The sequence below is a fragment of the Pan troglodytes genome, chromosome 5 (assembly GCF_028858775.2).
Source record: "Pan troglodytes isolate AG18354 chromosome 5, NHGRI_mPanTro3-v2.0_pri, whole genome shotgun sequence".
NCBI lineage: Eukaryota > Metazoa > Chordata > Mammalia > Primates > Hominidae > Pan > Pan troglodytes.
Window position 1 is genome coordinate 20,066,326 of NC_072403.2, and position 24,483 is coordinate 20,090,808.

General features: G+C 44.6%; 1 protein-coding gene across 8 annotated transcripts in view; it reads left to right on the top strand.

Moving 5' to 3' along the window:
* CD83 (CD83 molecule) overlaps positions 1 to 21,073 on the top strand; it is a 35,403-nt gene extending 14,330 nt beyond the window's left edge. For 6 of the 8 annotated variants that reach the window (XM_063812115.1, XM_063812114.1, XM_063812118.1 and 3 more), the window contains 4 exons: positions 2,354 to 2,469; positions 15,912 to 16,140; positions 18,041 to 18,147; positions 19,501 to 21,073. In XM_063812115.1, coding sequence (XP_063668185.1) covers positions 15,936 to 16,140; positions 18,041 to 18,147; positions 19,501 to 19,629 — 441 coding nt within the window. In that variant the 5' untranslated portion in view covers positions 2,354 to 2,469; positions 15,912 to 15,935 and the 3' untranslated portion in view covers positions 19,630 to 21,073. Of the gene's footprint in view, positions 1 to 2,016; positions 2,253 to 2,353; positions 2,470 to 15,911; positions 16,141 to 18,040; positions 18,148 to 19,500 lie in introns of those variants that run through there. The other 2 variants (XM_518248.9, XM_009450547.5) reach the window with 2 other exon arrangements.
* Positions 21,074 to 24,483: the final 3,410 nt, after the last annotated feature.

The window sequence follows — 24,483 nt, forward strand, 5'->3', positions numbered from 1 at the left end:
GAATGACAATCCTCAGAAATATCCAATGTTCTTGAAACATATGTTATCAATGTAACATAAATTAAGCAAAAAGGATCTAATATTTCACACTCATTAGATAGGCAGAAATTTAAAAAGATCTGGCTGGGCACGTGGCTCACACCTGTAATCCCAGTACCTTGGGAGGCCAAGGTAGGAGGATCTCTTGAGCCCAGGAATTTGAGACCAGCCTGAGCAACATAGTGAGACCCTATCTTTAAAGAAAAAAATCTGATCATGCTAAGACCTGCTGAGGGGAGTGTAAATGGGCATGTGCATTTTGGATAATAAGACGGCAATATTTAACAATGCAGTGTAATTACTGAGCTAGAGTGTTGGAAGACTTTCAGCTCCCCTGCAACATTGTTTATAATCAGGAGAAACTGGAAAGAAGCATAAATGCCTAGGTATGCGATCTGGCAGAGGACACATAGTGGGTCTCAAAAGACCATCCTGGCTAACACGGTGAAACCCCGTCTAAAAATACACACACAAAAAAATTAGTCGGGCGTGGTGGCGGGCGCCTGTAGTCCCAGCTACTCGGGAGGCTGAGGCAGGAGAATGGCGTGAACCCGGGAGGCGGAGCTTGCAGTAAGCTGAGATCACGGCCACTGCACGCCAGCCTGGGCGACAGATCGAGACTCCGTCTCAAAAAAAAAAAAAAAAAAAAAAGAGGGTCTCGAAAATGTTAGTACTGTTTTATTTCTCAAGAATAAATTGTATACAGATGTGTTCAATTCCATATTTTCTATACTTATTTTGTATGCTTAACATTTTCACAATTAAAAATTAATTTGGTGAGGCTGCTGGAGAAAAGGTACTCACACAAGCTGGAGAGACTGTCAATTGATATAACTACTTCCAAGAGCAGATTAAAACTGGTGGTATAGTGATGCCACTCTTTTTAACCTCTTGGATGGACAAAGATAGAAAGGTTGGATAACAGTTTGTGTTGGCAAACAGGCACTCTCTTTGCAGATGGGAATATAGATTGAAGACACCTCCTTGCAGGTAATTTTTTGGCAATATTTAACAAAATTGGAAACTCCCCTTCACCTAGCACAATTTCCTTGAGGTATTTATTCTAAGAAAATAAGCAATTTTAGAGCAAAGATTTATCTACACTGAAGTTTCCCATAGCAATCACAATATTGTTTCTAATATTAGTAATACAAAAAGAAACAACCTGTATGTCTAACACTAATCGATTCTAATTTATGGTGCAACTGAACAATGGACCAAAATGATGCTGTTGGAAGTTTTTAATGATGTGGAACTGCTTGCAAATTATTAAGCTAAAAGAAAGTAGGTTACAAGATAGCAGGAAGAATAAACCATTAAAAATACCAATCTGTGCACTGACATAAATGTTATAAATATTTTACGTTATGTTATGTTATAAACATTTTATAATATAAAAAAATGTTAACTGAAGTTACTTTCTGGATGAATTACAGGTGATTTCATTGTCTTCTAGAATTTTCTTTTCCAAAAATGTTGTGTATGTGTGTGTGTAATTATTATTTTAATAGGAGACACTCTCCTTTGGTGATATAATTTAAACAGGACGGTACTGACTGATAACCTCCCGGGGAAGGCAGGGAGCCAAGTACTACAGACTTGTATGTTTCTATGGAAATCTAACGCGCCTTTGATTATCACAGATTCTGGAGAAGAATGAGGACTTGGGTTCACCAGTGCGTTCCCAAGGACAGGCTGGGCTTCTGAGGAAGTTGCCCACCCTCTCGGAATCTGGTTTGGCCTCCGTAAAATGGGCAGATCCCGCTCGGATGGCCCGGTTCCCGGCTTCCTTTTGCGGGTCAACGGCAGCGTCACGCGCGCGAGCGCGGTCTGCGAAGCCCCCAGCGCTGGGCGTCACGCGGGGATTGCTGTTGCCGCTGCCAGCCGCAGCAGCGACGCGAACTCGGGGCGCCCGGCCCGGGCGCGCGGGGGCGGGGACGCGCACGCGGCGAGGGCGGCGGGTGCGACGGGGGCGGGGACGGGGGCGAAGGGGGCGGGGACGGGGGCGCCCCGGCCTAAGCGGGACTAGGTGGGCGCGCCACCCGCTTCCGCTGCCCGCCGGGGAATCCCCCGGGCTGGCGCGCAGGGAAGTTCCCGAACGCGCGGTCATAAAAGGGCAGCCGGCGCCAGCGCGCCACAGCTCTGCAGCTCGTGGCAGCGGCGCAGCGCTCCAGCCATGTCGCGCGGCCTCCAGCTTCTGCTCCTGAGCTGCGGTAGGGCTCGCGAGCGCCTGTCTCGCCTGTCGCCCACCTCCCCTCCACGACACCCCCTCCCGTCGGTCGCTTGCTCACGACGCGCTCTCTCTTTCTTGTAGCCTACAGCCTGGCTCCCGCGACGCCGGAGGTGAAGGTGGCTTGCTCCGAAGATGTGGACTTGCCCTGCACCGCCCCCTGGGATCCGCAGGTTCCCTACACGGTCTCCTGGGTCAAGGTAGGTGCTGCGATACCCGCGGGCTGGGGTTTGGTGGGCTCATTTGAAGACAGCAGGAACCATCTCCCCTAGGCTGGCGACCCTCTGTGGCTGCCAGGTGGGGGCGAGGGGCGTCTCCCGCAGCTGAACTTGGAGTACCCAGCCTCCCGTCGCGCCTCCCCGACCCCATCCGCATCCAGGTACAGGGCCGAATTAGGTTTTGCTCTCCGCAGACCTCAATCCCCTTCCTGCCACTGAAGGTGGCCTGAGATGAATGATCCACTTAAGACGTTTTGGAAGGGCAGAGACTCTCTCATTTGGATTAATTCTGGAGGCCACCTGTGGTTGTGGGCCAGCAGGTCAGGAAGAAAGCAACAGGGACCTAGATTTGGGCATTGGACAGGGGGAATGTCTCCAGACTTCTGATTTCTTGTGTTTTGTGACTGTGATGCCCATGATACATGGGAGGGGGAGGGGGCAATTTGAAAGGAAAGGCTAAGACACAGAAGTGACTTAGGCCATTTCATCCATGGTAGTTATCGTGGTCATCTCCTTTGTGGGATACCCTTGGCTTCCTCCCCTAGCCCTCCTCCTCCTTCCTCTGAGTGAGGCAGCCTTGAGGGCATCAGGTGGATGCACGATCCGGAGCCCGCATGTGTAAGAACAGGCCTTGCTGCTCCTACTGTAAGAGGACTGAGTGACAAGGAGGCTTTTTCAAGGTTTCCTCTTGACTGAAACATTCTCAGATTCTAAGATGGCAATGATGGTGTCATTCCAAAGCCAAGCAGCTACTGTTTGATATCACTGGTCCATCTTTAAGTCAGGCCACTGCTACCACAGCACCTCCATTTTAACCCAAATGAATATGATATTCCAACCTTACTCTGTAGCTCTCACTGATTTGCTGTCTTACCATGGGGGCAAATCTGTGCACTTGTAGCTTTCCCCAAAATGCAGGGCGTTCTTCTGCCCACCATAAAAGATACTATAAGAAACTGTACATGTCTTTGGCCACTTAACAGTACAAGGCGTCATTGCGGTGATCTCTTTGTGTGTGTGTCTCCTAACTGGATTGTCAGTTCCCTGGGGGGCAGTGGCTGTATCCATACTTCTGTGTATTCTTCACGGCACCTAATTTTTGCCCTATAAATTGCAAAGGTGCTCTGTGAATTCAGCCCAGCACTTCATGAGTTATGCGTGACGGGGATGGTGCTGCTGCCTCAGAGCATTGTATTGTGTATAAAAGTAAGGTGTTAAATATTCCTACTTCATTGGTACCTTACTTACTGTGGGATCAGAGAACACAACAATTCCGAAATTGTTCTCATAGTCAAAACAATAGTATTTTAAAAAATATTGTAAAAACAATTTTTGAATGCTCACCACGTGCCAAGCTCCAAGGTAAATATTTACATACATTATCCATTTCCATCCATCGGAAGAATGGACTTAGGGATTAGTACTGTTACTATTCCTACTTTACAGGTGAGGAAACTGAGCCTTAGGGAGGGAAATAACTTGTCCACTTTTGCACAGCTAGCTAAATGGTGGAGTTGGGATTTGAACGAAGCAGTCTGATTCCAAATCCTGAGTTGTTAGAGGTCTATCTTGATCTCTGTTTTCTCCCTTAATAACTTAAGGTAAAGAAAATCAAAGTGCCCCTGGGCTAACCAGGCAGGGACTTAGTTATCTCAAAGAACGGGGAAAAACATGAAACCACTATCCCTTCCAGAGAGTAACTATTTAATAAAGAAAACATTATTAATACCCCCAGGGGAGTAATTAAAAAGTACTCATGAAACAAGTAGATGAAATTTCAGGCTGTAAAGTTCAAACAGTTCTGGAGTGAAAGCTTCTTGCACAGGGTCATTTGGAATGGTCCACTAAACCATAGCAATTAACCTTGGACTTCTCCTTGGATGTCAGCTGGTGACGTAACTCGGTAACGCATGAGCTTGTTTATTGGACAGAATTCTTGCGAGATTTACCCCCAAGGTCTTTGAAAGCTCTGTCAAGAAAAAAAGGGACAGCAGTCTCTAGGCGTTCTTTTTTTCCTGTTGATCCATGGAATAGTGCCAATGAAAAGTCATACCGTAGTTATTTTTTGAGAAGTAAATGGTGATTGAGATTCGTGGGTAGGAGAGTTATGCTATACCAATAAACGAATCAGGTGCCTCGAAAGTGACATATATTGTTCCTTTAAGCATTTTTTTTAAACAGCTCTCAGCATGTTCTGTAGATACTTATTATTTTCCAGCCCAATAATTATACTTTTTCATTGATTATGCTTATACAACAAAAATGGATAGAGTGTTCTGGAGACAAGGCCAGTGGCGAAATGCCGAAATACTTCATTTTACAGAACGTTAAGCATCTGGTCATTTTTCTATAAGTTTCTTGTAAAATGTTTCATCAAAGTGGAGGGATAGCCACAAAGGGAGGAATTTCATTTTGGTAACCAGAACCAGCTTATCCCATCCTACTCACTTCATCATCACTACGCTGGCTTTGTAAAACCTGTTTTGCCAGCTTAGGAGGGGGCTTCATACTGGGCAAGGAAAGCAGAGTCCCTTGCAGTGGGTTTTCACCATCCACCAGATTGAAGCACATCCTGCAGGCTGTCTGCATATCATAAGTATGGTTATAATGACTCACAATTTAAAATTCCATTCACCACTCAATCCTCCGGCACCATGTAGCATCTTGACTTTGTCCATTTGGCACTGATACTTGTAATTAACAAAAGGACCCATGTAAACCATGTGTTTTTTATCATATGCCTTTGACCAGAAAACTCAAAACAGACAGCATCCAATCTGTTTGCAACATTAGGGTTGGGAAGGAAGAGTGTTCATTCTGTTCTCTCTGTTTCAAAGATGCAGTGAGATGGGCTAGAGGGGACTTAATAGACACATGTGCAGGAGGCTAAAGGTGAAGCCAAAAGTGGACAGAGATATCCCAATTCCTGTTGGTCCAGCTCTTCTCTTCTATGGACCATGTCCTCTTAACTGGGATCCAACAAAGGGTCCTCTTCTCATCCCTTCCTCCCTTATACTTTTTAAGGCATAATGGGTGATTGAGAAGAAATAGAAAAGTTCATACATTATATTCATTAGGATAGTAGCTCAATTTAGCTTTATTTTTATTTTTTGAGACAGAGTCTCACCCTGTTTCCCAAGCTGGAGTACAGTGGCATGAAGATGGCTCACTGCAGCCTCGACTTCCTGGGCTCCAGTAATCCTCCCACCTCAGCCTCCCAAGTAGCTGAGACTACAAGGGCATACCACCACAACTGGCTAATTTTTATGTTTTTAATTTTTTGTAGGGACAAGATTTCAGTACATTGCCCAGGCTGGTCTCCAACTCCTGAGCTCAAGCCATCCTCCCACTTCAGCCTCCCAAAGTGCTAGGATTACAGGCATGAGCCAATCGATTTATCTTTTAAAGTTGTAATAGACTGGGTGTGGTGGCTGAGGCTCATGCCTGTAATCCCAGCATTTTGGGAGGCCAAGATGGGAGGATCACTTGAGCCCAGGAGTTTGAGGCCAGCCTGGGCAATGTAGTGAGACCTGTCTCTACCAAAAAAAAAAAAAAAAAAAAAAGTTGTAATAGATGTGGTTCTTTGAGGAGGTATTTTGAGAAAATATGCAAATATACTTTGATCCATGACTTTTCTTCCACTGGCCATGACCTGTGATTAAATTCCAGCATAAAAGGGCATAGCACAATATCATGTCTGTGAGGAGTAAAGCCATGCATTAAAGGGCTGCATGTGGACTTCATGAAAAGCATCACTGTGTCTACACTCTCTTTAATGTAGGTTTGGAGAGAGAGGATGACTTTGGTTGGAGTACTTTGGGCCTGGTTGATACTCACTAAAGATAGTAATGAGTGGTCATTTATCCCAGAGTTGCAATGCCTTCTTGTATCATGCTAGGAGCCCTGACAGCCTATGGGTGATGCAAAACGAAAGAGGATATATGGTGTCATCTCTGGGTGATGCTGCGGGGGTGAGGACAGTGAAGCATCACAAGACAAGTGCCCTTTTCAGATGATTTCCAAAGGAAGGGAGAAAAGGGAAGTAAGAGTGTGACTTCATATAAAAGTCTACTATAAATAGACTTTATAATATTGAGAAGAGCCCCAGCTGGGGCAGATCATGGGCCATCCATGGAGTGTTCTGCTTCTGACATTAACACTAAGGAAACTGTTGGAGAGCAGGTTAATGGCTTGCGTGAGGCCACTTCAAAAGTTCAAGGCTGTCTTTCGTGTATGTTGCTAAACTTCTTTTTGGTGGAGTTATGTTTTCTGTCTCTACCATCTTGTGTGATAATGAGCTACAAAACCAGGGATACTGAGGAGAGCAGAGTGCCTTAGGAGGGCCTAGAGTTGATAAGCGGTTGGGGCAGATGTAATCTGTACAGCCACAGACCTTCATAGCCCATGGAAGGAGCCAATACTGAACACTTACTGTCCTCCCTTGATTCCAGAATGATTCTGTTGTAAGGTGGATTTAAGAACATGTTTTAGGACAAAAAGGAAACATTTCTACATTAAATGTAGAACCATTGAATTATGAAAACAATGTATGTTAGAATTAAAAAAAAATCGTACTGTCCCCATTGGCACCTATAGTACTTGTCCTGGTTGAATCACTTTTATGGGCTCCTCCCTAGGTCAAACCATGAAAGATGTAAAGTTGCTTTTCAGATGTCTCTCATATTTACACTTTCATTGTTTAGTAAATACTTCTAAGTCCCAAATGTGTGCCCCATCCTGGGCCTGGCATTGGCCATCTCAGGATCAATGTAGAACTTTTGCCAGAGGACCATCTTGAGCAAAGGCCTGGGAATCCACTAAGACTTTTTGGGAACCATTGAGGTAACCAGTGATGTAGAAGGGAGACTTAAACAGCAGATGTGGCTGAGAGATAACATTAGAAAGTAGGCTAGAGACAGATTGTGAGGGGCCTTGAATGCCCAACAACAATGACTTGAACTTTATCCTTTTGGCAGTAAGGAGCCATTGAAGGATTTTTTGTTTGTTTGTTTGTTTGTTTTTGTTTTTGTTTTTGAGACAGAGTTTTGCTCTTGTCGCCCAGGCTGGAATACTGTGGTGTGATCTCAGCTCACTGCAACCCCCTCTTCCAAGGTTCAAGCGATTCCCCTGCCTTAGCCTCCTAAATAGCTGGGATTACAGGTGCCCACCACCATGCCCCGCTACTTTTTTGTATTTTTAGTAGAGACAGGGTTTCACCATGTTGGCCAGGCTGGTCTCGAGCTCCTGACCTCAGGTGATCCACCTGCCTCAGCCTCCCAAAGTGCTGGGATTACAGGCGTAAGCCACCACGCCCGGCCTCACTGAAGGATTTTAAGCAAAGACAATGGCATAATGGAAAATATGCCTAAAGCAAAGCATATTTCTCCTGGTGTTGGATAGAATATGATTCATCTTAGAAGATGAGTCTCAGAGGGAGACTTCATTCTTTTCCCTCTTTTCCTCTTGGTCACCAGTCCTGTCCATGTAGTTCTGCGGAGGAGTGGGCAAGGAAGAATGAGGCCGCCTCTGAGTGGCTATAGAAGAAGTCTCATCTAGATGAGAATGGTGGATCACTGAGATTTTTGGACAATAGTGGAACAGAGCACAAGTTGCCAAAATCTTTTAGCTTGACAATGGGGAGGGAGGAAGAAAGCAGCTGAGAGTTAAATTGAAAAAAAAAAAAAAAAGCTAAACAAAAAAACCAACTTGTTTTCCATTAATAAAAGGGGGAACCTGAGTCACATGAGGACTGGATTGTCTTAGCTACGTACTTGGCAATGTCACTACACAAAGAAGAGGAAGTTTGGAGAAGGTCTCAGTGACCTATGGGAAAGTTTTATGTAGGGCAAGACTAAAAGCAGATTGATTACCTAAAAAAAGTTTCCTCCCTCTAAAGATGTTTCCGTAATCCCTTCCTGGCTACTCCTGGAATAACCCTAAATTTTGTATCAGCAATCATTAGCTCAAAATAGAGCTGGACAGAAAATACTTCCCTAAGATTCCTTTATACTCATAAGCATGTTTTTGTTTTTCATTTTGTTTTGTTTTGCACTGAGGTGTATTTGGGTAAAATTTCCGTGTGTGTCATGTGGGACTAGTACAGACTTGGGAGCCCAAGGCTTGTTAATATCACCTGATGCTTTCTTGGAGGACCAGTCTACTGCATATCCCAAATTGGGACAATTTGGAGAAGTGTTCCAGTTCTTAGCTTCCAGTGGTTGCCAGCAGTCCTCGGGGTTACTGATTAGAATCGGTATTACCGATAGAATTGAGTTTACCGATTCTAGAAGAGCTGGTAGCTGCCTAGGATTATGGGTCCACATAGGGAAAACCTTTAGGAAAAGAAGGATGCTGGTTTCCATAAACAGTTCATAATCACCTTGGACCAGCAGTTCTGGAGAACAGAGGTTCTGATTCAAATCAGGCCTTGAGATCTCCTTCCCCAAGGAGTGGGAGGCATGTGAGCCCAGGGGACGAAGCAGGACTGGCCTCGAGGCTGGAGCCATGTGCCGATAGCCCCCTACGTACCACCCTTATTTACATGGTGGTGCGGGGTGCCTTATCATTAGGAGTCTTTCAGTTGTGAGGGATTGTAAATCCAATCAAAACTAGCCTAAAGAGAAGGAAATATATTGGCTTATATATAATTGGAATGGGAAAAAATTGAAAAATCAAAATACAGTTCACATTTCAGTTATGGATGGCGTTGTGGCTTGAATTGTGCCCCCCCAAAAGATCAGAAGTTCTAATTTCTGATGCTTGTGATTGTGACTTTATTTTGAAATAGAGTCTTTGCAAATGTAATCAAATTGAGATGAGGTGCTACCTGACTAGGGTGGGCCCTACTTCAGTATGAATGATGTCCTGATAGGAGAAAACACACACTGACACAGACAACAGGGAGAAAGCTATTTGAAGACAGACACAGGGATTGGAGTGATGTGTCTACAAGCCAAGCAACGCCGAGGACTGCTGGCAACCACTAGAAGCTAAGAGAAAGGCACAGAACAGATTCTCCCCTAAAGCCTTCAGAGAGCTTGGCCCTGGCAACACCTTGATTTTGGACTTCTGGCCTCCTGAACTGTGAGAGAATACATTTCTATTGTTTCAGCCACCCAGTTTGTGGTGCTCTGCAGCCCTGGCAAATGAATATAGCTAGGCTTAGAGGTTCATGAATGTCCCCAGGACTTGGTGACTTTCCATCTGTCAACTCTGCCTTCCTTTACATTGGTTCTGTGTCCAACCTCTACATAGCAGCCAGATCACAGCCAGTAACTACAGAGTTGGACAAGTTGCACATCCTTTATCTGAAATGCCTGGGAGCAGAAGTGTTTCAGATTTTTGGATTAGGGATGCTCAACCTGTATATCCTTCCAGAAGCAAGTGCAAAGGAGAAGATTGTGTTTCTCTTCAAATATCTCAACTTATGTCTGATTATTCTCAAGGGACTTTGACTGGGTCACGTGGCTATCAGAGCCAGTCTCCATGATCGTGGGGTACCAGGCCTGAGTTAAGTTGCCTCCTCTAGAACCTAGGTGTGGAGTTCTTCAGAGGACATGAACTCAGAGCTTGTAATGGTACCTCTTCCAGGTCCAGCAGGCCCCACAGGATGCTAATAGAAGAGAGATGATTGGCATGAACAATGAAGGGTCCAACATTGCCTTCAAATCTCAGTTCCAAAGGGGTTTTGCTACATTATTATGATGGTGCTTTAAAAAATACAGAATGTTGTGGATATTTTGAAGACATCATATGTGGAAAAAACAGTTTCTCCCTAGAGCAGAGATTGGGACTTCTAGGACAACTTTCCCAGAGGAGACGGGAAGTGTCAGTGGTAAGGAAATGACAGAGTGGGTGGATGGTGTGGAAAGCTATCACAGACAAGAATAATTTCTATTACCAGCATTACCAATTATACAGCACTTTTCTTGTTTTCTCACTTGATTTTATAATAACCCCATGAGCAAGTAAGGGAGCTCCAGATCACGAAATGGGGCTCAGAGGTGAAGTGACATATGGAAGATGACCCAGCTAACACATGGAGAAACTGGGATTGACTTCAGACCTTTGATTCCAAAGCTAGTGCTCTTGTAACTTTCTCACTCTTTCTAAAATTCACGCATTCATTCAGTAAATACTTTTTCAATACGTCTTATATTCAGGGAACTATTTAGTATGCAGAATGAAACCTTGGTTATAAAAAAAAGGAGAGAGAGAGAGAGAGTAGTAACATCTTCAGGGCTTTCTGTGTGATCGATATGATGCTTAGGGTCTGTATACATCATCATAAGTATCTTCACGCCAGCTCAGTGAGATGTGATCACCCCCAGATTCCAGTGGAGCTATCCAAGCCTGAGAGTGGTTCAGTCAGTTGGCCAAGAGCAGAGGTAGCCGTGGGAGGGCTGGGGTTTGGTTCCAGCTCAGTCCAATGCCAATGCCTGTGCTCTTAATTATGTTGCCTCTGCTATACTCATAACTCTGTTAACAGCCATAAATCCAGCTCTGTCTGTTAGACCCAGTAAATTTCAAAGTAGAAAATCATTTTTCTAATAAAACTACGCATAGAAAAAAGATATTAATGCTCATACATTCTACCCTCATTATGACATCAACCTCTGAGCCAAACTATTTTGCACATTATAAAGAGCTGTTTTTATGATGAATGGGAATTATATTGGCACTTTAATTGAGTTAGAAACCAAGGTACATGAATGTTAGTGCACAAGAAATGCGATAAAAAAAGCTGCTCAATGTGGTTGGAATACATCAGATTAATTTAATACCAACTTTAAATCCTTACAATCTATACCCTTAAATATGTTTTATCAAATTATTAGATGAAATTTTTATACTGTTTTTTTTTTTCTTTTAGGTAGGCACCTATTGCACATTCCCCCCACCCCCGCTTTTTTTTTTTTTTTTTTTTAAGACGGAGTCATGCTCTGTCACCCAGGCTGGAGCGCAATGGCGCAATCTTGGCTCACTGCAACCTTCGCCTCCTGGGTTCAAGCGATTCTCCTGCCTCAGCCTCCCAAGTAGCTGGAATTACAGATGTCCACTACCACGCCCAGCTAATATTTTGTATTTGTGGTGGAGATGTGGTTTCACCATGTTGGCAAGGCTGGTCTTGAACTCCTGACCTCATGTGATCCACCTGCCTCAGCCTCCCAAAGTGCTGGGATTACAGGCATGAGCCACCGTGCCTGGCCCTGCATTCTTAACAAATCTACTATATGATAAATTTAGATTTCAATTTTGTGATCAAAACTCTTTTTTTTGCTATAAAATGAAACTATTGCCCTCTTAGCTTCAAATATGGTAATGTAGGAGGTTGGCATATATTTGGATAAAATTATGTAAACTTAAAAAAAACACTTTCCACAATAGGATGTTTTAATATTGGTTCAGTTTCAGCCATAATTAATGATTTATTTTATGTCTTTTGTTTTAGTTCAAATTAGTTCATCATTAAAAAAAAAAACTGACTCCATTCACGTGCCCATACGATTAGTACTTGTGTTTGCTTGATTTAGCATTCTGCAAATGAAAGAGAGTTTGTTTTAATTTAGGGCCTGTGCTTTTCTTAAGGTCAAATCTCCATTTGAGAGAAAGAATATGGTATTTAAATAATTTAGTCAAATTGGAGGCCTTGAGACAAGTCAGAGTCCCCAGGCTTTCTGAAAATGAGATGTCCCACGTTTGCACTTTTCCAGCTCAACCAAAAATGATAGAGTTGTCAGCATAAAAGTTGATGTACAACATGTGGATTTTTAAAACATGATTGGGATGAGTGTTTTGAGTAATTAATTTGCTGAAATTGTGTTGTGCTTTAGCGCACTGTACTACAATATTAGCATTGTGAAGGGTGCATTAAATAGTTCCTGTCAATTATGGTTGGCTGTGAATGAATCTGAGGGTTCCTTTTGTTATAAATTACTATTTCCTAAAATGCTTTTGCAGAGAAGCGATGGAACACTTTTAGATTTGGAATGTTTAAAGAGCTGTTCTTGCCAGTGGTTGATTTTGAGCCAGCTCCAATGTTTATGAGAACTCATAAAACAAAGCAAAGTGGGGATGGCCCATTTGCTGTTACTCCGTTTTCCTCCCACTGAAATTTCCCTTCAGTTTTTGGTGGTGCCTCTGCCACAGTTAGCTCATCTGATAAAGCAGGGTGATAGCTGCCTGGCCACATATCTGATGATAATGATTTGAGCTTTTGCATACGGTCCCTTGATCCTGCTAGGGCCCCACCCCCATTCTGAGCATGCAACACTAACATAAAAACTACCACGACTTTTGCAGCTGTGGATAAACCCCAAATTCCACAGCTGGGGGTCACAAGAGAAAGTTTAGCTGAAAATGTATATACCTAAAACTGGAAGTTAGAGAGAGGGTTATGAAATATTTCCAGGTGCAATGTATGAATTTACAGGGAATTCTTTTTGCTGTAGTTAGTTATTAGGCAAACAGTGCTGTTCATTGGTTTGGCAAGAGTTCCTAGGTTTTGCGGATAGTTCTCTGGGTCATTTAGGAAAAGGGGTGTTTGGAAGACGACCCTGTGAGAGTTGAGATATTTTGCCATGATCCCACTGGTGGCAGCACATCAGAATTCTGCAGGTCGCTTTGAGGTTCTTTGTTTTGCCTTCTCCCTTGATTCTTCCTTCTGTTCTTATGGCTCACCCTGCCTTTGTTTTGCCATTTAAAAATAACTAGCGGCCCACTGACGGTTTTGCCAGAGGCCCTTGGAAATCTAACCATCAAATAAATTTTATTGGTGTTGCTGCTGATTTTTAAAATGAATTCTCTGCAAATAGGCAGAAGTTACTGCCAGCCAGTTTTGATCACCAGCACCTTTTTGCTTCAACAGTTCCCAGCAGCTAACACAATAATGGGGCCATCTTTATGTAAATAGACACAATAGTTTATGTTTCTACCAGCTCCAGAGGGGTTCACAGTGTTGATCTTGACTTTCAGATGGGCCTTTCTGAGCTGAGGGAGGGGTTGCTGGATGGGAGAGGAGCTTCCCAGGAGAAAACCATGGGTGAATAATCTCAAAATGGTTGTTGCAGCTACACTCGCATTTGGAGGTTAATTTAGAAAAAGAAAAGCAAGATTGGACATTGGAATGGGGACTGCAGGGACTGGGCCGAGCTAATTATTTCAAACTGGCCTTTCAGGCCATCCTAGACACAGATTGGCCCTGGATGGGCCTCGGTCTCTGGTCTGTTGAAAGCCCTTGCCTGGTAGGAAGAAGCCGCTCTGCCAGGCAGCGGAAGGGAGAGGCAAGCAGTGTGAGCCCATGACGAGGCTTCAGTTTATGGTTTACTTAGGCTTGAAAAGGGAAAAATGGTGCTAAATTAGATGTGTTCTGGAATCAGATGGACACTGTTAATTTCCTCTAAATTTCCTTGGCCCCACCTCCTTTTTGTGCTTTATTTTTGCACACCCATGGGCCCCAGTCTTTTAGCTTCCTCCCATAGATTCTTGATTATTTAGGAAGGAATCTTTCCACACAAAAAGGACCATCAAGAAATGGGATTTATGTCCGCAGACTCAGCCTGAGAAGAGCCGTTCATCTTAGCTCAGGGCTGGGAGGGAGCTGAGCAGGTTTTCTTGCAGGAGCGATCAATCTGCCACCAGATGTCTCTGTAGCCCACTCTACAGGAATGCTCACAAACACCAGGGCTGGAGCCTGAGCTTTCCGGTGACCTTGTGGTATATGCTCTGAATTAATAAATGAAGCAGAAATGACTGTGTGTGTGTGTGTGTATATGAGTGCACACGTGCCCATGTGTATGTATTTTCTTTCCTGAGTTGCTTCTCAGAGAATTCCCCTAACTCCTTGGTTATCTCTTTCCCTACACTGAGTTCCTTCCTAAAAGTCAGAGAAGAGTTGTAGGGTGCTCCCGGAACGGGAGATTCATCATTGATAGGTGCAAGCAAAGACAGTGGCAGTGGGCCCTGATAATCTCTGTCTCCTTCCCTAAGGTGGCTCTTGGGTGCAGTTATCATGCTAGGGACAGGTAAGGAATGTCACTTAATCCTGGGCTCCCTGCTGGTCCCCAGCCAACCAGCAAAGGGAAACTCAGGTGCTGCTAGGGGATGTCATTGTTGAAGGGCTGCCCAGGAAGGCTGAAAACAAGGATTTGCTTTACTGCATGTGTACATTCATTTTAGAAGCTTTAAAGTATTTCAATGGAGGAGCAACTTAGCAAGTTAATTAGGCAAATTAAAAATATGTCTAGGAAAGAGAGAATTAATGGTGAATGTGGTATGAGCCTAATCTATGCAGTGGGAGATGCTGAGGACACTCCACCAGTTTGATCACAAAGAATTCACAGAAAGCAAGCCGCGCACGGTGGCTCACGCCTGTAATCCCAGAACTTTGGGAGGCCAAGGCGGGCGGATCGCTTGAGTCTGGGAGTTCAAGACCAGCTTGGGCAACAGAGCAAGACACTGCCTCTAAAAAAACAAACAAATAAAAATTAGCCAGGTGTGGTGGCACAGGCTTCTAGTCCTAGCTACTGGAGAGGCTGAGGTGGGAGTACCAGAAGGTTGACTCAGGAGGCCAAGGGTGCAGTGAGCCATGATCAAGCCAATTCTCTCCAGCTTGGGTGATAGAGCGAGACCCTGTCTCAAAAAAGAAAAAAAGAAAGCCAGCCAGATAAAATGTCTGGCTAAATTGGGCATCTCCCCAAGTCCGGCTGGTCTGTCCTGAGTACAGTGAAGTCAGCTGTTACTGCCCTTCCATGTGGAGTTTGATATGAGCAGCAAATGATCTGACACATACACTCTCTATAAAGCATGCTTCTCAGCTGTCTCACTGCCATAGTACAGAGAAAAGGTGTGGCACATTCGGCGACGTCAGGCATGACCACACAGAGACACAGCCCTTGAGGAACAAGGTGACTGTTCGCAGGAGGCGTTGCTCATCTGCTTATCTGATTTTAGTTGAATTGTCTGGCAAGGATCATAACAGATTTAGGAATTTTTCCAAATAAAAGGCTGGGATACAAAAATAGGAATCATTCAGTGGGTGAGTTGGTATCTGAAGAAAACAAGAGAACATTTAATACAGAACAGTCCTATCTATACATGTATACATAGACACAAAATATAATCCAGCAAGATTCACACACAACATATCACTGTCATCAACAGTGACTCTCTCTCCCTAATATAGGGTGGAAATTGGGATACTTATGATAGAATCATGAGATGTAGTCCTGATATATTCCGAAGATGTAGCCTCGGGAATTTTCATAGATCTCTCCTCCCCCAGAGGTCACACACACACAAAAGCATCACGTCTTGTTTTACAAACATAAGTTGAGGCTGGATCTTCTGAAAACAAAATGGAAACATTGGTGTCGAGTTGGAGTGCTTGCAGCGGACCGTGATGCGCTCTGATTCCTTCTTCACAGTTATTGGAGGGCGGTGAAGAGAGGATGGAGACACCCCAGGAAGACCACCTCAGGGGACAGCACTATCATCAGAAGGGGCAAAATGGTTCTTTCGACGCCCCCAATGAAAGGCCCTATTCCCTGAAGATCCGAAACACTACCAGCTGCAACTCGGGGACATACAGGTGCACTCTGCAGGACCCGGATGGGCAGAGAAACCTAAGTGGCAAGGTGATCTTGAGAGTGACAGGTGAGGTGACCTGCTGCACTTGTTTTCTTCTTGAACAATGCATGTGTACTTCCTTTAGGTCCTAAAATCGATCCTCTCTTTTGGAGTGTAGCTCTAGAGCTTTGGATCACATCTGTGGCTGAAAGTGGAAATCCGCTGCAAGCATGTCACCATTTTCTCTTTCTGTGGCTTAAATGATGCCTTTTGTTTGACTTTTGCCCAACACTTGTTAGGGGCTGAGGGTGGAAATGATAAAAGTGTGGTCACAGAGCCCCTGATTCCATACAACAGTTGATTTCTCCTTCTGTCAGGGATCTGAAAGGAATTGGACTTCGGGTAATATTATTACACCTGCAAGAGTACAGTCCCTGTTTAAGGGGGCAGTCTGTGCTTTTTGCTTAGTGTTGTATGCACACACCTCCCTTAGGCCCTCCTGGATCTCCAGCCCTTCATCCTGGTTTCTTTGTTTCCTGGTACTTAGTACAACTGGCATGTTATGTATGGATTGATTTACTGTCCGTCTCCCCAAGAGAACAAGAACCTCTGTGTTTTCTTCTCTGATGTATCTGGGCACATAGTAGGCCCTCAATGAATATTCACCTGAATGAGAGGAACCTTGCAGAGGAGAGTGGAGAGGGCAGGCATGTCCTGCGGGGAGTGGAGAGAAAATGAAGAGAATAGCTGATTTTCTCTCCTTTTCCTCTTCCATGGCGATATTGCCTACAACTTAAGGGGTCAGAGTCTACAGTCACTTAGATCTGGCTCAAATATTAACTCTGCCTTTTGTTAGTGTGTGACCTTGAGCAAATCACGGATTGACGCTAAGCCTCAGTTCTCTAATCTCTAAAATGGAAGTAACGTCTACAACATAGGCTTGTTGTGAAGGTTAAATGAGAAGTTGCGTTAAAATGCTGAGTGTAGTGCCCGGGATAGACTGAATGATCAATACATATTAGGGACCATGAGGACAATGGCTCTCATTACCCACGGCTGTGAGAATCCATCCCTCGACTGCTGCACAAAATGTTGAATCCATTTTCAGGGGTTGACATCTCTGGAGATCTAGCCATTGGCTCCAATGGCAGAACCCCCTCCGCTCACTTGCACTCCACCTGCTCCTGCCTGGGGCATCAAGCAGATTCTGTTTGCAAGCACACTATAGCCAAAGCTCAACTTGCTTCCCCAGACAGCACATTGGGTGTTGCATCTGAGTGGGGAGAGGCACCTCCCTTCATGTCTGTCCCTGGGCTAAAGGCCTCGCTGCTCTTACCCTCCCTTCGTGCTGCACCACACCCTTTAACAGCCCTGAGGGAGTTGTTCTTCCACCCAACCATGCTGGCACCCTTGCCGAAAGAGCTTGAATGATTCTAGAAAAATCTGTTGACGTATTTGGCAATATCAGGGCAGCTCCCCTGCTTCCTTTCATAGTCCCTGAAACCTCCTGAGGTGAGGACACACCACAGTCTACCCAACAGTGATGAAGTTAAGATAATTTCTGGATTAACAAGTGGTGGTTCATCTGGTAGGAGGACAAAATAAGCCAGGAAAGGCTTGACATCTGAAGTGCAGGCAGACAGGCCGCAGGATAAGCCTGGACCAGATGTCTGGCTCAGCCGCCTTGGTCCTTGGTCCTTGACCCTCTCTGAGCCTCGGCTCTTTCATCTGTAAAATGGGACTACTCAGGCCTGCTCTGAAGATTCGGAAAGATACCATGTGAGAGTCGCATGCAGCCAGACACAGAGCGACAGTGCGCACCGGCTGCTGCTGTCACCTTCACTGTCACTGTTACTGTCGTTCATCCTGATGGTGGGAAGAGGAGACAAGCAGGACTCCAGGACCAAGGAACAAAGCATTCTTAGCTTTTTTTCATGGTAGAAAAATCCTGTTAAAATGGCTTCACATGTCGCTTACTTTTTTAAAGGATGCCCTGCACAGCGTAAAGAAGAGACTTTTAAGAAATACAGAGCGGAGATTGTCCTGCTGCTGGCTCTGGTTATTTTCTACTTAACACTCATCATTTTCACTTGTGTAAGTATCTTCTTAAAACATCTTCTCTTATTAAAAGATTACCCAGGGCACCAATCCAAGTATCTCTTGCAGATAGTGCGAATCATTTAATAATGGCGAGAGAGATTATTCTTTGAACCCTGGACTTTTTGAGGCCCCTAGACTGGGAGAATCATTACAGGAAGCTCCCTGAAATATTTCCAGCTTTTGTCTAGTGGCTACGTTTAGAGCATTGTGGAAAAAAAAAACAAAGTAAGATATAGGAAGGACGTTTGGGAAATGACAAGGGGTTCTATGCAAGAGCAGAGGCCCTGTAGGCGCAGTGCTAGAAGTTGCAGCGCTGAGGGTCCCCCATCCCAGAGCAGAGGCCCCGCTCTTCCTGTGGGTGAGGGAGTGGGCCCCACTGCCCCAGGGATGCCAGGGGATAGATCAGCCTCCTTTGGCTGCCTTCAAACTATTTTCTCGTGGGGGTTCTCCCCTTCTATTTTTGGTATTTCTGCCCATGCCTTAAGAATTAATCCCAAGAAGCCAGAGCAGTGAGGCACAGTGGGAGGCTTCCGGGTTGCAGGATGGCTGGCCGGTGCTCGGGCACCCTAGACATGCCCATGAGCTGTTGGTTGCAGGTTCCGGCTCAAAGCCCTCAGAGATTCTTTCTGCATGGCTGCTCACCTGTGTTGACCATGGTTGTGGGAGAGTAGGGCCACATGTGTGTCTGACCCCTCTAGGAAGTGATCTGCCCCCTTTGTCTCCATCTACCAGGCAGGGCTGGCTACCTAGGGGCCAGGACAGACTTCACCCAGGAGCTACCCCAGGACTGGTTCTTGCCACTCACTGTGTCCCTCTATTCACTTACTTGCCTCTCTGGCTGTGCACTCATCTCTCTGGTTTCTATTTTAGATACCAGTCAATCAGAGACTCCAGTGAGCACCTACTATGTTCAAGGCATTATGCTAGGCACTGTACAGGGCATAAAAAGGTGTAAGACATTGTTCCTGCCCTCAAGGAGCTTACAGTTAGGATGTTAGGGTTATTTGCGTATAAGAAGATAATTAGAGTTACCAGGCAGTATGTTTTAAACATGAATGACTTTAGCTTCTTGTTGGAAAATGCCTGCTTCTGTGGGCATTGACTTTCCATACAGAGACCTAACAGTAGGGGGTCGAAATGGCCACAATCAGTGAATCTCCTGGTCCAAGTTTGGAGACGCCAGTGAAATGGTTGGTACAAATCCCTTGTGGAGCGAGTGAGGCAGTGAGTACGAGAGCTTCCAGAATGGGTTGTCTAGCCAGCTCTTAGTGAATAGAGTTTAAAAGGAGGTGACAACTGCTGAATTTTTCCAATTATTCACTTCACATTTCTTTCATTTCTTTTTAGAAGTTTGCACGGCTACAGAGTATCTTCCCAGATTTTTCTAAAGCTGGCATGGAACGAGCTTTTCTCCCAGTTACCTCCCCAAATAAGCATTTAGGGCCAGTGACTCCTCACAAGACAGAACTGGTATGAGCAGGATTTCTGCAGGTTCTTCTTCCTGAAGCTGAGGCTCAGGGGTGTGCCTGTCTGTTACACTGGAGGAGAGAAGAATGAGCCTACGCTGAAGATGGCACCCTGTGAAGTCCTTCACCTCACTGAAAACATCTGGAAGTGGATCCCACCCCATTTTCTGTGGGCAGGCCTCGAAAACCATCACATGACCACATAGCATGAGGCCACTGCTGCTTCTCCATGGCCACCTTTTCAGTGATGTATGCAGCTATCTGGTCAACCTCCTGGACACTTTTTCAGTCATATAAAAGCTATGGTGAGATGCAGCTGGAAAAGGGTCTTGGGAAATATGAATGCCCCCAGCTGGCCCGTGACAGACTCCTGAGGACAGCTGTCCTCTTCTGCATCTTGGGGACATCTCTTTGAATTTTCTTTGTTTTGCTGTACCAGCCCAGATGTTTTACATCTGGGAGAAATTGACAGATCAAGCTGTGAGACAGTGGGAAATATTTAGCAAATAATTTCCTGGTGTGAAGGTCCTGCTATTACTAAGGAGTAATCTGTGTACAAAGAAATAACAAGTCGATGAACTATTCCCCAGCAGGGTCTTTTCATCTGGGAAAGACATCCATAAAGAAGCAATAAAGAAGAGTGCCACATTTATTTTTATATCTATATGTACTTGTCAAAGAAGGTTTGTGTTTTTCTGCTTTTGAAATCTGTATCTGTAGTGAGATAGCATTGTGAACTGACAGGCAGCCTGGACATAGAGAGGGAGAAGAAGTCAGAGAGGGTGACAAGATAGAGAGCTATTTAATGGCCGGCTGGAAATGCTGGGCTGACGGTGCAGTCTGGGTGCTCGCCCACTTGTCCCACTATCTGGGTGCATGATCTTGAGCAAGTTCCTTCTGGTGTCTGCTTTCTCCATTGTAAACCACAAGGCTGTTGCATGGGCTGATGAAGATCATATACGTGAAAATTCTTTGAAAACATATAAAGCACTATACAGATTCGAAACTCCATTGAGTCATTATCCTTGCTATGATGGTGGTGTTTTGGGGGTGAGAGGGTGCTATCCATTTCTCATGTTTTCCATTGTTTGAAACAAAGAAGGTTACCAAGAAGCCTTTCCTGTAGCCTTCTGTAGGAATTCTTTTGGGGAAGTGAGGAAGCCAGGTCCATGGTCTGTTCTTGAAGCAGTAGCCTAACACACTCCAAGATATGGACACACGGGAGCCGCTGGCAGAAAGGACTTCACGAAATGTTGCATGGATGTTTTAGCCATTGTTGGCTTTCCCTTATCAAACTTGGGCCCTTCCCTTCTTGGTTTCCAAAGGCATTTTATTGCTTGAGTTATATGTTCACTGTCCCCCTAATATTAGGGAGTAAAATGGATACCAAGTTGATTTAGTGTTTTTACCTCTGTCTTGGCTTTCATGTTATTAAACGTATGCATGTGAAGAAAGGGTGTTTTTCTGTTTTATATTCAACTCATAAGACTTTGGGATAGGAAAAATGAGTAATGGTTACTAGGTTTAATACCTGGGTGATGACATAATCTGTACAACGAACCCCCATGATGTAAGTTTACCTATGTAACAAACCTGCACTTATACCCATGAACTTAAAATGAAAGTTAAAAATAAAAAACATATACAAATTAAAAAATCCCGACTTTGGGATGAGTGCTAGGATGTTGTAAACCAGTTTGAGAATCAGAATCCAAAATGAGAGCTGAAAGATTGGCTGAGTCTTTCTCGGAGGGAGGGCATGCTGGCAGACAGAGCTTTGTAAATAGCACCCTCCTTCCCAGAGATGCTTCTGCTTCCATCCTGGGACCACGTTGCTACCCAGTACATGAGCAGCTCATACTAACATGCACGGTCATGGGTGGGCGGGATGGAGGGAGGGTTTCTGCTTCAGAAAGATGTGTAACATCAGGGGCTTTGTGCCTGGATTCATGGGTTTCACTCAAGATTCTCAAATAGGTCCCTTCCCCCCAAAATGTTAAGAACGATGTGGTCTAAGTAGTTGTAATAGTTATAAAAGCATCAGGCCAGGCACGGTGGCTCATGCCTGTAATCCCAGCACTTTGGGAGGCCGAGGCAGGCGGATCACGAGGTCAGGAGATCGAGACCATCCTGGCTGACACGGTGAAACCCCGTGTCTACTAAAAATACAAAAAATTAGCCGGGCGTGGTGGCGGGTGCCTGTAGTCCCAGCTACTCAGGAGGCTGAGACAGGAGGATGGCGTGAACCCTGGAGGCAGAGCTTGCAGTGAGCCGTGATTGTGCCACTGCACTGCAGCCTGGGCGACAGAGCAAGACTCCGTCTCAAAAAAAAAAAAAAAAAAAAGCGTCATAAGTGGAAGTCTCTTTACAAAGATGAATACACATAAAATGTCTCTAAAAGCTGTGGATTCACTTTCAATGGAATCAAGTCTGTTCTCAAATGCTTTACCAAAAGTGCCAGGGCATGGTAGTTGAGAGTTCACAGAGCAACTAGTCACCTGAGTGTGTAGCCCAGCTTCAAGATTTGGAAGTTATATTTCCTTGGGCAGAGGACTTACCCCTCTAAGCCTTAGCTGGCCAATCTTTAAAATAAGAATAGTATCTGCCTAATAGGTTTATTGTGAGGATTAAATAAGATAATATATAGAAGCAGTAAGCCTAGTGTCTAGCAAACGGTAAGCCTTTGATTGATATTAGAACAAGAAAGGAGAAAAAGGTAGCAGAGAAAGTATCAGTAACCATAAATCTTTGACAAAGTGGTTTTGTTAAAAGGAATGAATTGGCTTGGTGAAGGAGTCATGCTGCTTTCAGAGGATTAATACTCAGTGTACTAAAATTCTTCGTGGCCATTAGAATTACAGTACAGGACACACCATGAAGAAGGGTTGCCCTTTGTCAGTTTGGACTGAATTAAGCTGGAAACATGATGGAAATTTGAGAGCAGGTGGACTCAATGTTTCAGACCTAGTCTTTGGTATAAGAAAAAGTTTGTGTGTGGCGGGGCACGGTGGCTCACATCTGTAATCCCAGCACTTTGGGAGCCCAAGGCGGGCAGATCATGAGGTCAGGAGTTTGAGAGTAGCCTGGCCAGTATAGTGAAACCTATCTCTACTAAAAACACAAAAATTGGCCAGGCGTGGTGGCGTGTGCCTGTAGTCCCAGCTACTTAGGAGGCTGAGGCAGGAGAATCGCTTGAACCCGGGAGGTGGAGGTTGCAGTGAGCCGAGATCGCACCACTGCACTCCAGCCTGGGCGACAGCATGAGACTCCATCTTAAAAAAAAAAAAAAGTGTGTGTGTGAGGCAGAGAGAGAGAGAGAGAAGGGGGTGTAGAGGAGAATGGAGGGCAGAATTTGTCAAGGAGAGTGAACTGGTCTCAACTGCCTCGATTGAGGCCTATGAAGATGTTTCAGAGGAAGGCAGATGATCATGGACCATATTTATTCTTCATCTCCATTGCCAGGGAAAGCTTTGTATTCAAGGCTGTCCCTTGTCTATGAAATTAGTTCTACAGTTATAATAATTTTGCATTGGGATGTCCCAGGGCACAAATACAGATGTGACTATCAGCTCCACATTCTTCCAAAAGAAAGCCTGTGGTTTTTTCGTATTTATAATAATACTTAGGAGGTTTCCTCGTAGAAAATACTGAGCCACACTCATGGAATCCAGCAGAGCCCGATTATTTGCTGGGTTGCAAGGGAAGAGATAATAACAGAGACTTCTGGACGTAGAGACAGCAGAGCGAGGCCATGTGTTCAACCTAGCAGCACAGTGAGAGTCGAGAGTCTTGGAATAACTCAGTCTGGTTCCCAGCTCTTTCCTCACTAGCAACTTTATTTGGTAGCATTAACTGGGTCATTGTTTAATACCTCATCTTTCCTATGTAAAAATAGCTGAAGACCTAAAAATCTCAGGATACGAACTATGTGCTTAATTCACCAGCTATTGTCCCCCATAATTTTGTAACTGATTGTCTGCAGAGGCAGATGGGACCAATTGGTTGGTTAAATACAGTCAGTCAGTTATTTGGTCATGGTCTACTATTGTTATTTATTGTCTTCTCAAGACTAGATGTGCATAGTTTTTAATTTTCACCTTTAAAGTACATTTAAAGTACGTACGAAATTAAGATTCTACCACCTGCCATTCTGTGGTGTGTGTGTGTGTGTGTGTGTGTGCGTTGAATGGGTGAAATTAAACATAAGTTATGTTGGCCGAGTATGTACTCCAGATACAATACTGTTGCAGACACTGTGCAATACTTAACCTAGTGGGACACATTCTTTCAAGGAGCTTACAGTCAACTGGAAGAAGTGAGCTCAGAGCCGTATACATGGTTGCTTGTTTTACTAAATATGAGAGCAATATATGAAATATGAAGATTACTGGGAACACAGAAAAATAACTGTGGCAATGTCCGGATTCTTCTGGGAGCACCTTAGGAGGCCTTGCAGAGCTGATTCTGTGTGAGCTTGGACTGATTTTGAATGGTAGCCATGGGAAGAGCAGTGAGAATGGTGAGGGCACAGTCTCTAAGGCAAGAAAGGAGAGAGCAAGCTGAAGATAGGGTCGTATGGGAGTTTAGGTGGGCATGGGGTGGCTTCCGCCCAGGTGGAGGAGGGAGGAGGCAGTAATGGAAGATGGATAAGTTATTGTAGAGTTTGTACAGTGGTAGCGTCAAAGGATTCTGAGTTGGGGAGCCACATTGTCAGATCCAATTTTAGGATAATAACCAGGAAAACAAAGTAAAGGATGAAAGAGCTGGAAGAGATGGGAGGCAGGAGGACCACGTAGGAGACTGAAGGGAAGCCTGAAGAAGCACCGCATCAATAGAAGAGAAGAGGAGGGCTGGACTCCAGCCG